General features: G+C 41.7%; 1 protein-coding gene across 19 annotated transcripts in view; it reads right to left on the bottom strand.

Annotated features, from left to right (window-relative positions):
* Nucleotides 1-16490, bottom strand: part of MICAL3 (microtubule associated monooxygenase, calponin and LIM domain containing 3) — a 173231-nt gene that overhangs the window by 32128 nt on the left and 124613 nt on the right. For 13 of the 19 annotated variants that reach the window (XM_074538878.1, XM_074538877.1, XM_074538896.1 and 10 more), the window contains 8 exons: nt 15817-16012; nt 10690-10916; nt 9492-9581; nt 6289-6426; nt 4092-4154; nt 1271-1375; nt 562-687; nt 84-175 (listed from right to left, as the gene is read on the bottom strand). In XM_074538878.1, coding sequence (XP_074394979.1) covers nt 84-175; nt 562-687; nt 1271-1375; nt 4092-4154; nt 6289-6426; nt 9492-9581; nt 10690-10916; nt 15817-16012 — 1037 coding nt within the window. The remainder of the gene's footprint in view (nt 1-83; nt 176-561; nt 688-1270; nt 1376-4091; nt 4155-6288; nt 6427-9491; nt 9582-10689; nt 10917-15816; nt 16013-16490) is intronic. The other 6 variants (XM_074538887.1, XM_074538883.1, XM_074538886.1 and 3 more) reach the window with 6 other exon arrangements.

Raw genomic sequence — 16490 nt, 5'->3', positions numbered from 1 at the left:
TCAGTCCTCATTAGTTTATCCAACAAACTGTTTTATTGAACTACAGGTGCTAAGTAGAAAATGTCAAAGACTCCCTTTCTTACCTCTGCTTGTTTTGCTTTGGGACTAGCAGCTGGGGACAGAGGAAGAACACTCTCACTAGAGGGCTGGATAGGGGTGGGTGGCTTGCATGGACCTAGGGAAAGGAAAAATGGTCCAAAAATACACAAACCATTAATACTCTATCATTTTTTTAATGTTACACACAACAAGTAGTGGCAAATTTCTCAGCTTTTTACAAATTCTAGATTGGACATCTGGAACACAATAAAATTTTTTAAATGTCCAAAATGGTACAAGCTTTTTAATAGTAACTTTTACAAGAAAAAAAGAGTTAGAACAATTCTCACATTTTACAAAGCTGTAATTAATGGATTCAGAACATTCTTCTCAAAATGTTAATGCAAGCACAGATCTTGCCACTGAGAGTGTGAGGTGGTTCAAATCCAAGAGACTCTCTTCTCCTAACTGTGCACTCAAATGCAATTAACATCATTCACGCACTAAAGAGAAAGTGATTACCTTCTTCTGTCACACTGTGAGAAGCACCTTCTGCTTCTTCTTCTTCATCCTCAGACACTTTCAGCTCTGCCCCTTCTGCACCACTCTGACGTAAGCGAAACTCCGCTTCTGCATCAGAGGCGATGTCTGATCATGCAGGGAAAAAACCAAGAGAACTTGGATACAAGTCCATCAGGGCATAATGCTTTCTATTCACATGGTGCTAACCATTTCCATAACCAGAACATTTAAATGTTCACTCCTTTTTTGGTGATAATTAGTCATTTAAGCAGTAAATGTAAGCAGTAAATGATTGGACTGTTAGTACAAAGAGTTAAATCAGTAACTGAAGTTTCTCTTATCAGTTCTTGGGAAAATTTTCCATGTTTTCTGCCATATGCAGTTAATTTTACAATAGCACAGAAAGCATTCTGACAGTATTATGGACCTTTCACAAATTTAATTCTATTTCTGTTATTCATCAGGATTAGTATTGAATACAGACACAAGACATGGGGTGAGAGGACATGAGAAATTCATTACATAATCCAGGACATTGAGGTTCTTCTCTTTGTTTTTGTCCCTCACTCCTGGCTCCCTCTCAGATATTTGAAACAAACTCCCACACCTCTAAAAATAAGACCAGGTTTAAGTACCCTCATGCAAAGTGTTCATTGCCAATACATTCTGTTCACACAACAGGTTTAAAGGCTGCACAGTGGTACCCTACCATCGTCCAGCTCTGCACCCGTGTCTCCCTCTTCACCTGCCTGCCCTTCTGTGTCTGCAGGCTCTGTGCCCAGCTCATCCTCCACATCATCCTCCTCACATGGAGCTAGAATATATTCAAATATTGAGGGGAAAAAGAAAAGAAAACAAACACTACACAGTGAAAAACTTCTGTATTGAACTGCACCAATAGTTTATACCAGAGATGTTTATCAGTTACTGTCAATACAAGAAATCCTGAAATGTGTCACCTGGAGAGACATCTATGGTGAAGTGACACTTCCAGACTCCAGTGAATCAAGGAATGCCTGCCCTTGGGAGTCTCCAAGGCAATTGCAGTGAAAGCTGCCAGGGCTTTTCTGAGAAACAGGTGTTGTGAAAAATTAAACAAGAAGGGGACTGGGAGGACATCAAACCAGAATAAAGGTTACTGTTCTTCCAGGAACATTTTGGGTTTTTCTTTACCACAACAGAACAGTTACCATCACTTGATACCATATGTGTATTAGGTCAAAACTGGAACCTCAGAATTAACCAGGACTGTTCATCTTGGAATTGAAACTGGCTTTGAGGGTGTAAGTCAAAGAAAGAGTCTGGGTATGGGATTTACCATTATTGCTCTTGGAAACTGTTTAACTCTGTGCAGCTACAGCAGTCTTTGGTATTAAGGTCCAAGAAAATGCATATGCTGTACAAGTGACTAGTGCACAAATTGAAATACTTTGAAGTAATTAAAATGACATATATAAAACCTTTTTTCTGTTACAGATCATTAAGTGAGACACTTTTAAGTAATTGAAATAACTTATTCAAAACTTTTTTTTTTTCCATTTACAGACCGCTATTTGATTTACTAGGTCAAAACAAAGAAGAGATTCTTGAATTTGTAACTCTGAAAACTCTGACATCTGACTCTACTGCTTTTGACAGCATTTAATTACAGGAGGAGAGACAAGATCGAAGTGTGGAGTATAAATCTCATTATTAAATGATACCTAAGAAAAAACACCTGTGCAATGGATGATTTGCTGCCTTTTTTTTTTAACATTTCCATTAAACATAATTTAAATATTTAAAAAAAGTGAGCACTTCCAGTTCCTGATCCTTTTTATTTAATAGTGATGATGTGGCTCTTGGAACTATTTACATCATTGCACTGCTAATTAAGGCAGTCTTGAAAACAAACCTACCCTCCCTAAAACTCAGGTCTTGCAGCCTCTCCTTTAATACAAAAGACAGCCTTCAGCAGCTGGTTTGTCTTCTTCCTTCAACCTGAGAATTTCCTTTTTTCTGTGCTCTGTAGTGAGCATGGATTAGTTTATTTTCAGTCAGCTACTGTGAAATGCAGTTCCACTCGTGTGATAATGTACTGGCCTATTCCTTTACATCAGAGGATTATCAAATCCAGACCCTTACCTATGTCAAGCACAGGAAAATTGAATCATGTGGAAAAGGCTGGAGTGCCCACAGGAGCATTTATAAATCTATTGAACAAAATCAAACCATGTCCCAGTCTGATCATTGCTTAGGTATGCAATAGCTTATGTTATTTTGGAAATGATAATGTCATGAATGGCTTTATGGTAACAGCAAATGTGAGTAATCTTAATCAAAATTTGCCAAAAACATAACTAATGTTAAGAATATCTGAATCCAGTATGTATGTGTGGGTCTTCAGATTCAGAAACCATGAATGGATGTGACACACATGGATTACGTTGGAGAGAGAGGAGAAAATCAGGCTTTAAATAGGTTGGTACAAAAAACTCAGAGGTAAGATTACAGATGCATCAATAAGGAACAACTTGGTGCAAGGGTGGATCCCATTCTGAGGGACACAGGAAGCTTGCAGTGGCTGGTTATATGATACATATACTGTGCATATACATATATGCAGTTAGGATGAGGAGCAAGAGGCCAAAAGCTGTCACACAATAACTCAGAAGTTACACACTACTGCAGCCAGAAACTGGGATCAGCACTTGGTTCATATTAGCTGGCAGCTGTGAGCAGCCTGCATCGTGTGCAGACACCTTGTAAACACTGCTGACTTGCCAAAGCAGCAGCAGAAGCAAAGTTTTAAAGGCAAGCTGGCTATTCTGATGTGCCAAAGCAACTCAGCTGCAGATCAACTACCTAGCACAGACTGCTCCACTAATTCAGACACCTTCACAGCTTTGCACAATGTACTCCCTCACTGTCATCCCAGAATCTTCAGGCTCATCCGTTTCTAATAGAGCTTAGAGGACCACGCAAAATAAATGAGCTGAGCTCTACCATCCTTCAGCATTCCTGAATAATGTGAATGCCAAGTCAGAAGAGATACAACACCACCAGTATTCCTAAAGATCTTAGCTTCAACTTCTTCTTCTTTGCAGTTTTCTTCACCACATAACTATGGTTTGCAGTTGCTACAGAGAAGTGCAATTGCTTTAGGCACTCTCTGTCACTTAACCTTTCAACTGCAAGAAAGCCCGGCGTTCTTTGAGTCTAAGGGCTGGGGGAAGAAAACCGGGCTCCATCTTCAGATGCCCAAGCAAACCTAAGCGCTCACTGGATCCCTCCTGCACTGCTGCCCCCAGGGTGAGCTGTCCTTGGCCTGCCTGCCCAGGGTTAGGGTGAGAGTGGAGCTCATGCGAGAAGAAGGGGCTGTCTGAGCAAGGCGGACATGCGCGCTCCCCGTCCCCCCTCCACCTCCACTCATGCAGTAGCGACAGGGCCGGAAGTTCCAGGGTTAAAGGACCAGCTCAGCTGCTGAAGGCACGGAGAAGAGAGGGGCAGGGTTATTGTGCATTGGAAGACATAGAACATCACCAAACTACCTCCAGGGACCGTCTCCAGCCACGCCTGTACCGCCTCATGGCGTACGGAGGGAAGGTCGGATGCTGAATTTAAAAAACAATAAATTGTAAGAAGTCAAAATTAGACCAGCAGTCAGAGTCTAAAACAGAAGAGTGACAGAGGGAAATTTTTCAGTGGCAAATACAGGAATAAAACCTATGAAATTTCAATCACCCGATTCCAGGCTTGAGAATTAAATTGAGATAACACACAAGTGTCAGGGGCCTAATCTTCCTTTGGGATCTGTAATGTTAGAGGAGATATTCCTGTGTGGCACAGTGAGAAGAACACCACATCTGACCAGCAGCTGCTGCTACCCTTGGAACTCTGCAGAGGAGGGAAACAGAGAAGGAAGAGCTGAGCAGTGAGAGAGGAGTCCCACGTGTCCCAGAACCTGCTGCCCAGCAGAGGAAGAAGAGCTCCCAAAGCAGAATGAGAGGGATTTCTGGGAGCTGTGGCACTGTCCCAGGCTGTCACATCAAACCTTATCACTGCTGCTGCCAGTGGGCTCTCCAAATGTCTCAGATCATGGAAAACAGCTCCTCAGCCAGGAACAATCTGCCTCTTGAACTCAGGTTGAAAACTTACACATTGCCACAAACAGATGTTGGCAACAGCCTTTGACATACCCAAACTGCTGATAACACCTGCACACACCTCTGCCATATGACAGAGCAATAGAAGCAGCTAATTATACATCAAGATAGTCCTAGGTTGGCCCAGTTTCAGGGAACAGAAAGCAAATACTGACTCCCTTCCCAAAGGAATTTGGAAAGATCACAAAATGAGTTTTGGAAAGATCACCTGTTGCTGGCCACTGTAATAGCCCCCCATAGAAAAGTAAGGATTGAACTCATGATCTTCAGATTATGATAACAAAATACAAATTAAAATAAAAATCTGGAAACGAGAGTGACACAGACCCCCAGGGAGAAGCACAAGTAACCTTAATTGTTGTAAACTTAAGAAACATTGTAAACATTTTTTACTTAGTGCTTTTTGAATGTTAATCAACCCCTCTAGCAATACTGAAAGTTACAGAGTTGGACACAGCTCATTTATGTGGCTGCAGTGGGAACAAAATACCCATCTCTTATTTGCAGGGAGCTGATTTCCCACCAGAAAAACCCAGTGCATTCTACAAACTGCAAATGTAAGTATAGCCAAACTGATCTGGAATTATGTATCAAGCTAGGCCAGGATTAAAAAAAGCTCCTATACCAAACATCTAAAACTGTAAGGAAAAGATAATTATCTGGAATAGACAAGAATCAAGTATCATGAGGTAGAGCTCTGGATTTTTAACCTAATTTCATTTTTTCTGTGAAAGGCAGCCCTTCTCACAGCAGATATACTCCCTGTATGATTGTGTCACCATGGTTGCAGACTGAGAGAAGAACACTACTCATCAGCTGCATGGTAAACTTTGATTTAAGCCCACAGATAAAGCACTTATGACATACTTACCTTAAGTCACACTGCAACATAGCCTAGAACAAGGTCAGCAGGGACTGCTGGAAGGTGCTCACATGAGATCTAGACTATCAACATTTTCCCCCTCCAAAGTTTGCCCTTGAGTAACTGAGAACTTGCACATTAGAGGTAGATATACTGTCAAATCTTAAACACAGGGAGTCAAAGCCACCACTGATCAGATGTGCAAGCCCTTTGACTCCCATCATTCCTGGCTAATACCATTTGCAGTTACATACTTGAAAAGGAAGCAGCAGAGAAACACACTTGATACAGAAGATGACCCTATTCAATCTTTGCTCTAGTAGCTACACAACACAGCCCCTCAGCTTTCCCTAAAAAGTGTAGCTTTCCCTGCCACAAAAAGCATGAGACTATTAGTATATCTAGTCAGTTACAGAGGGCTGATTGCCAGCACTACCAAATCGTGTGTGGTGAGGAAAAATGCTATGGAGTCAAAGCAGGCAGACAAATAGGCCAGAAGTCACACTGTCACAGAGCTGAGAAAGCAGCAGTTCTAAACAGACTCTGACCTGAAAAGCAAAAAGTTTAACCAAGTGTAATTTCAGTGCAATTTCAAAGCAGCTCCTTTCAATCACTGCTGCCCTTGCTGAAGTCACTGGTCTTGAAGGGCGCAGAAGCAACAGAGTTAAACAGCTGCAACTGGGGTCCAGGAACTGCTGGTGTGGGGCTTGGGGAGATTACCTCTGGAGGTGGAGGACTTTGAGGCTGAGACCATTTTTTCCTCCTCCTCTTTCTCACGGATGTGTGTCCAGTGCACATCTGCCAGGATCTCCAGAGGATCAACCGGATTTACAATCTGCTGCAGCCTAAGGTTTCCAGCTAGCAGGAGGGCATGGCATAACAGGTTGTAGGCAGGGTGTATGAAGGGCAGGGAGGAAAAGATGGGAGAACAGTGGAAAGGAAAGGTAGCACATCATAGGAAAGGAAATAAGAAAAGAAAATATTATTGGCCAAGGTCAGTTTGCAAGACAGACAGAAAAAGCTCAGCACTGTGTGCGCACGCATCCACCACCACAGCTCCTCACGCCTCCCATCCAAGCTGAGTCACGCCATTCCAGGGGCAGGGGGATGCCATCTAAGCATCATCAGACATCATGTCTATTGCAAGAAGCTTTGCTGAAATGAAAGAAGTTCTCTGGGTGTCCAACAGAATGTGGTATGTAGATACCAATTTAGCAGAAATTCCCAGCTCCTTCAGCCTATTTGTTATGATTATTGCCAAAGATGCCTTACTGTTTAAGGTGAGGAATAATCTCCACCTGACTGATGCACCAAGACAAAAGATTTTTTATTTCCTACTATTGGGCTAGGCACTTCTTTCTGGTCTGGGTACACACTTTGCGAATTAAATAATATGATGGATCTGAGAGTTTCACGTGTGTATGTGCGTATGGGCACATGCTAATTTTAGCACCTAAAACCATTTTGTTTATTCCTGGCTCTTTTGTACTGACTTGTTCAAAGGGAGAATTTTTTTCCTGAAGGATAACAGCATTTTGGTTGTGACTTAACAGCTCCCCAGAAGGGAATTCCTGTCACACAAATTATTCTGTTTAAGAGAAATAGCATTACTCTTCAATTACCTGCCTACACAAAGCTCAGCTACTTATGGAATGTCAGAGAGAACAATGGGCACCTTAAGCAATAGATGAGCTTGTTTAACTTCTGCAGAACACCAGCCCTGGGAGCACTTACTCTGAGGTATTAAATTTATACACCCTGTCTCTATTGCTGTCTGCTCTGGTTCTGTAACTCAGGCTTCATTTATCCATCATAAAATAACTGGTTCTGCAGGGGACAGGTGTTCACCTGTACACTGTCTGCAGGAATGGTCTTCAAAAGCAAACATCTCAGCCTGAAAGGAAAATGCCCACTTACTTTTTAAAGTAGGAAGTCAATTTTCACAACAACTGGATTACCACTGAGTAGGGCAAAGCACTGTTGCAGCAGTTTAGAACCTCAAAAGCAGTTATATTTTCACACGGTGCTCTAATGTTTGAAGGAAACAAGACACATTAGCAGCATTTAGAGCTTGCATTCATTATTTCCTGCTGTCTCATTTTAACAAGTTCCTCTCTCCCAGCCATGTTTTTCCCAGACATGACAAAGTGTTTGGGATTTCCATTTCAGGAATGACTATGTGTGAGATTTGGCATCAGAACCGCAGAAGAAACAGGCAGAAGGAACTGCAGGAAGGACAGAATCAGCAGATGGTCATTAAAGGGAAAGGGGCTCGGAGGCACAAACCCAAATGCAGAGCAGGATTCACAATGTAGCCAAGGATTCTGCAGCTTTGTCTCTGTTGCCTCACCAGTGTTTTTGTGTCAATGACACAACCACAAGGGCTGCCAGAGGTGCTGGCCATCCTGCAGGGACAGGAGCCTGGGCTGTCCCCGCTCTGTCCCAAAGCGCTCGCATGCAGCCCCCAGGATGAGTAGAGTTAGCGCTTGCACCAACACACAAAGGTCTGTGTTAAAAGGTTTAGGTTTGCCAGCAGGGGCTGAGAAGTACAGAGTCACTCAGCAAGGCTTGGAAAGAGCAGGTCCCACATGATCTGCATGTTTTCAAGTGGATTGCTGTGGGATTATAACCACTGTAACCTTTAGTTTTTCCACAGAGGCTTGAGCCTGTCCTGTCCCTCTCACCTTTTCCAATAAATAATGAGCAGCACAGCCAGACATGAAGGGCTGCTGCTTGGCCTAGAGGCAAACCTAACACTTCTTTAATGTTTAAGGGCTTGAGAATTTCAAACAACACGTGGCACAGCCTTTCCTCAGGGCTGCCTGCTCAGCTTTGCAGGAAGCTGAACATTAATTGCACTTAGATTTGGCGTGGCAGCTTTCCTCCATTTCCACTGCAGCAGCAGCACTTTATAAGCTGTGGGCAGGCTCAACGTTTTCACTTTATTGGCTCAATGTTTTCACTTTATTGCAGTAAGGAGCCACTTGCAAACCAACTCCTTAAGAGTCAGGTCTGAAGCACCTAGGCAACTGCAACAGGAGGAACTTCTTCAGGTATGCCCTTCTGCCACCTTACTAATACTTCTCATTCTTATCACAGAAAAGTTAGATGGCAAAAAAGTTATAATGCTTCTTCCATTTTTTTTTCTCTCTTGGAAAGAAAAAAAAGAAAGTTGGAAGCTAAGCTACTGTTACTATAACCACCAGCTGTAAAATATGCAGTTTGACAACTGCACATGGCCCCTTACATGCAGGAAGGCACTTGGATTTTCCTTATATATTCTGGCTCTGATGAACCACATTGAGGAATAAGGGGTTAACAAGCTATTGGGACCATGTGTTACAAAAAACCCAAAAATAAACTGCAAGAGACTGCATCATGGAAAATGACACAACCAGTTAGATTTGAATGTCTGATTAATTTTATGACTATTATGTAACTGCTTGAAGAATCTTGAGGGATTGCTGCAGCTTGATTAGTTTCCTTCCAGACTCTTCCCCACAGACAGACAGACACACAGAGGACAACAAAAAAAGTAACTTCGCTGACACAAGCAGTCTAAAGCAGTACTTCTGGTGTGTCCCATGTGTCTGAGATAATGCACAGGTGCAAGTAGTCTGCATGTGTAGGACAAATCTGATACTCCTTATTACCTGGAAGTCACTGTTCATGCAAATTACAGCAGCAAAATTGTCCAGGTTTTCTAGAAATCCTGAGGTACTTGGCAGCTTTACCACCTTACTAAAACCAGTGTCAGCAACCGATAAGATTTATGGCACTTGATGAGATGAACAGGAAATGAACAATGGCCACTGAATCAGTTTTGAGGGGGCTGGGAACACAATGCTATAAAACACAGAAACTCTTCATGTGGGACCTGCTCTTTAATACCTTCCCCTGGATTGGAGACAGTGTGTGGGTACCTTTATGTGTACCCGAGTCCTCTTCATCTGAGAGACGTTGAAGCCAGAGGCCTTGCTGCAGCTCTCTCTCCCAAGGGTTATACTCCCCCTCTACAGCAGAGGGAAGCACACATCCACATTTAGCACCAGGCACACGCGTACACACACAAGCCATGGAGAGAGGGAAAGAGAGAAAGAGAGAGGACAGGATCAGAGAGAGAGACTGCCTGGGAATGCTGCAGCTCCCCGTACTCCCACTGTGTTCCAAGTGCCTGGCAGGAAAACTGCTCGAACAAAACAACATCCATCCAAGGACACCACTGCTCAGCAGGCTGAACACACAACATGCATGCTGCCATACTCATAAAGAACTCTTGGTTTCCACAGACTGCACCCATGGACATTCAGCTCCTAGGTAGCCAAGGAGCCTGCTGAGCTCATCAACGACACCGCCACTAAGACTCAACACTGGACCTCTGCTGGCAGTAGGCAGCCAAAGACCTTTACAAAAAAGCTCTTTGGAGTCTACAAGTCTCCTCAAAAAGGAAATGTGAGTATAAAGACAAAGACAAGAGCAGTGAGAAATTTGGCATGGTGGTGAAACACTGGAAACATGTCTATTGTGAGCACAAACTTTGCATTTTTATGACTGAGACAAACACAGGGGAAGGAGTCTTTCCCTAAGGTTTTCCACAGAAATCTTTCAAAGCTAAAATGTGAACTACCTGAACTCCCATCAAAGCTATCTTTTAACCTGGGAGAGCTACAAGCACCTTCTTGTGGAATGCCCTGCTAACAGTAACAGGGCACTACCCCTTAGTGAGGCACTCTAAAACTGAAAACACTGCAACCACAATGCTTCCTGTTCCTGCTGTCAGAGAACAAAGGGCACATTCAAATCTAATTCCAAATAACTATAAAAACCAACCATAAGCCAATACAGCAGCACAAGGCTGTGAACTGACACGCTGGCATGGTGTATGGGAAGCATATTGTGTGAGTACTGGTACTCTTAACTGTCCTGTGGGCAAGGTCCTTCAGAATCCAGAATGAACCACCTTGAGCTTTCCTTGACAATAACTCCCTCAAAAACCAGAGCAACAAAGAAGCAAAAGAAGAAGTAAAGTTTTCCAAGGCAAATCTTTCTTATTCTGCATGGCAAATACTCAACTCATTTTTCCCTATTGGCTGGCAGAAAGAAAGGATGAACCAAGCTAACCTTCACTTGACTCCTCATCTTCTTCCTCTTCGTATTCCTCCTCCTCATCATCATATTTGTACCCAATCTCATGATTTTGCTCAGCCTCAATCTCTTCTTCACTCTTTCCCTTCAGGAGGGCGTGGATACGCACAGCCTCTTTCCATGGCACACCGCCCAGGTCTGAAGGGGGTTGTTGTTCATCATCTTCCTCTTCATCTTCCTCCTCCATCTCCGATTCTGAACTACTGTAAGGTTTTAGAAAAAAAAAAAGATTATATTGCTAATAATAAATAATAACATTAAAGATTATGAAGTCAATGTTCTCTTAATCAGTCTTAGATCACTAACAAGTCATTTCAACACACATGAGCCTAAAACATAACACTGATTTTCAGCTTTCAATGTTTCACAGGCCTTTTAGTGACAGCATCACCTGCAGGCTGCAGTATCGTCCTTGCCCTCCTTCTAAAGAAGGAGAGGCAGCAGAAAACTGCCTCTGAAGCCAAGTCCAAATATTTGTGCAGCATTTATTGTTACAGTTCAAGACAATTGAATACAACAGAAAGAAACTATTTTCTTCATATCACAATGCTCTTGATAAATTAGTGCAGGAGTTCCTCACAGTATCAGAATGTAGAAGGCCAGGGCTTTTGATACAGCAGCTACTGCTGAGATACCCAGAATGATTTTGGCACTTGCTCCTGTGAACTAAGCAGTCTTTGGGAGTAGAAAGAACACAAAACACATCAGGCAAAGGATACAGCATGTTAACTAAGGAGATGGAGGAAAAAAACCCCAAAATTCCTCACTTTCCTGCGTCACAGACAGAAATATGTATCCAATTAAGTACACTGTGTACATGGTGGCAAGAAACTGTAGGAAGCAGTGCAAAGATAATTACAGTAATGAGATTATTATTCCCACAGCAAAGTCTCAACCATGCAAAGCAATAAATCATTAGTGCCTCTTAGAAGTCACCTCTGTTTAATTCTAACAGTTCCTCAGCATATGCAGCAGGGGCAGGAAACGTAACCACTCATTCAGTGAATTTAATCTAGCTCACTCCTGCATGCCAGACTACCTGGAGGGACTGAGAAGAAAGATGGTTGCATTTGTCACTGGAAAATGAATGAGAACTACAACACACTCACAGAACCTCTCTGCAGGGTGAAAAGGTGCTCCAGCTTTGTTTTACCTGAACAGACCATTGTCATAAGAGAACTGCATTTATTAGAGCAACTGTTGATTGCTTCTCCATAAATCTAAAAAGGCCCAATTCATCTGAGTGAAGGAGAAAATAGTTTGAGAATAATTAAAGTTTGGGTGAATAATATGAGAACAGTATTTCTGCTGCTTCCTTATGCCCACTATCACTGGCTTTAGCAGAACCCATTCCATGTAGACAATGAAAGGGAAAACCAGCAAGTAGAAAGTAATGAAGGTTATACTTCATGTGGGTCTATAAAATAGAACTTGTACAGTTGTACTATCTTATTTACATAATTTTATTCATCTGCTAGTCTGAGAGCCTATTTTTGATAGCAAACATAATAAGGAAAACCCTTTGTTCATGCTCTGATTGTCACACACTTCTGTCCATAGGCTCTTAAATTCTCCTCACTGGTCTGCATACAAATAACATTATTTGCCTCAAATTACAAGCTGCTTTTTCACAGCATAAACTCAACAGTTATTTTTAACATGCTGCCTGATTTTCACATGTAAAATACTGAATACAAACACTGTTGGCAAGCCACAGGCTTGGTGCATGGAGACCAGAGCATACTCCAAAGGCTTTATGCAGATATTGTCACAGGGTTAAATGTGATGTTCCACTTCTCCCTGATTTACTTTCCCACCCTTTGGAATGGAAATAAACCTGACAGGTGCTGCATGCTGGAGGCTTGGTGTGCTGTCAATAAGGTTTACTGCTGCTCAAATTGTTGCCATGGGTGCTGAACAGGACGAGCTGCTGCTCTTCCACCGGCAGGCTTATCGCATGGAGGAGTGACGACACAAATTCCTCACCACACAGCTCACTTCACCTTCTTTGGCTTTTATTTATCACTTGGCTTTTGTCTGACCTTTGAATACTGAGAAATGACAAGCTGAAAGACAGCAGTGAGAGATGGCCTGGTATAGTGAGCATTCCTTTCAGCATGGAAACCCAGTGCTGTAGGAATTCATTCAACAGCTGAAATTTTATTTTTCTATAAAGCAGAAATCAAAGACCAAGGTAGGTTGCTCTATAGAATTTGCATAAGCAGTTGAGTATCTCATTAGAAAAAGGTGTATACACAGATTTAGTGCTGAGGAGAGGAACTGAAACCCAAACTGTGGCAATGAATCTCTTTCCTTGCCATACAGACCTATACAGCACAAGCTGTCCTACAATACTCATTTGAAAGGCCACAGGACATGACACCAAAACTGGAGATGGCACCCTGGGGGCTACTGCAACTTAAAGGCAATCAATAAGGCATATAAAAGGTTTCCCACACCTCAGATTAGCGTGTAGTCTGGGTTTAGTTGCTTAATTGATCTTTTTTTTAATTGAAACTTAAATAGGATTAACTATCTTTTGAAAAAATATACTTTGAATGCTGTTTCCCATAAACTTTCTCTGCAGTGTGTGCGTGATGGGAAGCTGTGCACCAAAATGTGAGGTCTCTGCCTGATTTCTATCTGCCAGCTGAGTGAACCCTGAAAGCCCAACCCATCCTTCATAAGACATGGAGGGAACAAAGAGTTCCCCATCTCCTCCGCCTGCTCCTGGCCCTGCAGCACTGCACCAAGACAGTGAAGATGATTAAATCAGGGCCTTGGCTGGCTTGTTGCAAGAGTCAAAACTTTTTTTTTTTGTTGCTGAAAAAGTAGTCAGAGTTCTTCCTTTTGTTTTTTTCTTTGCAGTTTTTCTGTCTTTGCAGTCTATCCATGGAGTGGATACAGCTAAACAGAGGATATCCAATAGCTACACTTCCTATAAAATTCTCCCTCACCTCTGTCTGATATTTGGCCCACACAACCTTGTCCATTTTCTGAGTAAACTGCTTGCCATATTTAGATTTGGAATATAAATTCTTCCAGGTAAAACTGACAAGGAATTTGATGTATTTCCTCTTTTCTCCTTATGGCAGAATGTGAGTTGACCATTCTGGTTCTCACATGGAAAATTATACAATGTAATCTATTACAGACAGAAATGCTCATACTGATAACAAGTTATAGGGATGAATGTAGCACAAAAGGAACTAAATGTAACACCCTACAAGACAAAAACCAAATTTGCTAACCTAATAGTGTACCACCCTTAATCTCCAGAATCTCACAAAACACCTCTTGGTGATGACCATCAGCTTCATACCAAAATGCCAAAACTCCACTTTTTAAACTAATTCTTGGCCTTTGTAAGTTTTCTGCCATTTATTGAGCAGGCCTAGTATGTCCTGATTTATTGAAATCAAGACAAAGAGTAACAACAGTCAATGGCTCCACACTTCTGTTTTAGAGGTAGAAACATAAAGAAGTAAAAACCCCTGAGATCATCAATGCTTATTTTGTCATAGTTGATGTAATTCCTAAACCTGAGCAGGTAAGTAAAGGAAGGATGAGTTAAGAAAATATAGTTTGAATCTCCCAAAAATAGGCTAGGATTATTCAATTTCTCATACAGACCTATATCTGCAGACAATTCATACACAGAATATGACTGTAGGATCTAAGTTTCAGAAAACAAACAACAGCTGAGTTTATTTCAAGACTACTGGACAGACTCAGAGATTAAAAGGTAAGGGCTGCAATTGCTACAAAGACAAGTAGATGAGAAATTGTATTAAGAGACCAAGACTCCACAAAATTGTGTGATTGACTATAAAGTTTATGAGCATACTTCCTCAAGGATTTCCTCTCAATGATTCTTCTAAAAATTGTTTCCACTAGCTCTGCCTGCATGGATGTGGATCCTGGTGTGCTTGCACAGAATTTTCCATATAAAGAGAAATTCATGAAGGTACAACACATTTATACACCTTCATTTTATTACCATGAAGGTACAACTCATTTATACACCTTCATTTTATTACCATGAAGGTACAACACATTTATACACCTTCATTTTATTACCATGAAGGTACAACTCATTTATACACCTTCATTTTATTACCATGAAGGTACAACACATTTATACACCTTCATTTTATTACCATGAAGGTACAACACATTTATACACCTTCATTTTATTACCATGAAGGTACAACTCATTTATACACCTTCATTTTATTACCATGAAGGTACAACTCATTTATACACCTTCATTTTATTACCATGAAGGTACAACACATTTATACACCTTCATTTTATTACCATGAAGGTACAACTCATTTATACACCTTCATTTTATTACCATGAAGGTACAACTCATTTATACACCTTCATTTTATTACCATGAAGGTACAACACATTTATACACCTTCATTTTATTACCATGAAGGTACAACTCATTTATACACCTTCATTTTATTACCATGAAGGTACAACTCATTTATACACCTTCATTTTATTACCATGAAGGTACAACACATTTATACACCTTCATTTTATTACCATGAAGGTACAACACATTTATACACCTTCATTTTATTACCATGAAGGTCAACACATTTATACACCTTCATTTTATTACCATGAAGGTGCAACTCATTTTCCAACAGCGACAGCTTTGTTTCCATTAATACGTCTCAGGCATTGCACCAGCATTCAGTCAGGATTACATGTGTGTTAAGCATAAATCTTGAAACTAAACATGGTTTTGAATTGTAATGCAAAGTATACAGAAAAGAAACTTTGGAACCCCCTTCCATTTGAATGCATGTTCCGTTTGCTCAAAAGACTCACTTACCTTTGATACAATTGAAAAATTAAATTTAAAAAAAACCCTTCCAATTTAGAGCTTAATATCATGGTATTACAGTGCTAGAGGTGTCTTCTGATAGTAGTGAGCTATTGAGAACAGAAACTACAAGATGAAAAGTCTGTGTGATTCAAAAGCTTTAGAAAGCGCAACGTGTAAAGAGTTAAAGAAAAAGGAAAGGCAGTCAAAGCCAGCTGGGATGGGTGCAGAAAAGCTGCTGGGCAATGTGTGCTGACCTGCTGGGCACATCCTCTTCTGTCCCTTTGTCCAGCACGCTGCTCAGGTTGTGCTCTGCCAGGGTCTCCTCGGGCACCTCCTCCAGCTCCTCCTCGCGCTGCAGGGACAGCCGGTAGTTCTCCAGCTCGATGCGCTCCGGGGTGCCCCGCAAACGCTTGGCCAGGCTGGGCTCCTCCAGCCCGTTCACACTGGGACCTGAGGACAAGCCAGGCAACAAACAACAAATGCAACGGTCAGAAAGTCGCATTTTTAAGAGAACTGAGCAACTGGGAGAAAAGGGGCACGAGGCAGAGGGAGGTAAATAAAGCAAGAGAATACCTTACGTCATTATCCTGTTCGCCACTACTGGGAGGCCAGACTGCAAATGGGAATCTTAGTGGTTTTGGCTAATAGATGCTAAAAAGAATGTTAAATGTCCTTGTTGAGAGAGGAAATAGGGCCATTTTAGCTGCAAAAACTAGAGATGCAATGAAGTTTGTGTGGGGAAGGCCTGGGCACAGGCTGGATGTATTATCTGAGACATGGAATGCTACGGGGCAACCCTGCTGCATGTTAAAGCTGGCACCAGCCAAGGGAAATCTATAGAGTTAAGGAGCAAGACAATATTGTTACTATTTAAAGATGAGGGAAGGAATGAAAAAGGCCAAATTTTAAAACTTTTAATGGACTTGAA

Source organism: Zonotrichia albicollis, chromosome 4, assembly GCF_047830755.1.
Source record: "Zonotrichia albicollis isolate bZonAlb1 chromosome 4, bZonAlb1.hap1, whole genome shotgun sequence".
Taxonomy (NCBI): Eukaryota; Metazoa; Chordata; class Aves; order Passeriformes; family Passerellidae; genus Zonotrichia; species Zonotrichia albicollis.
Note: the sequence above shows the minus strand (reverse complement) of the source record. Positions and strands in the feature narration are given on the sequence as shown.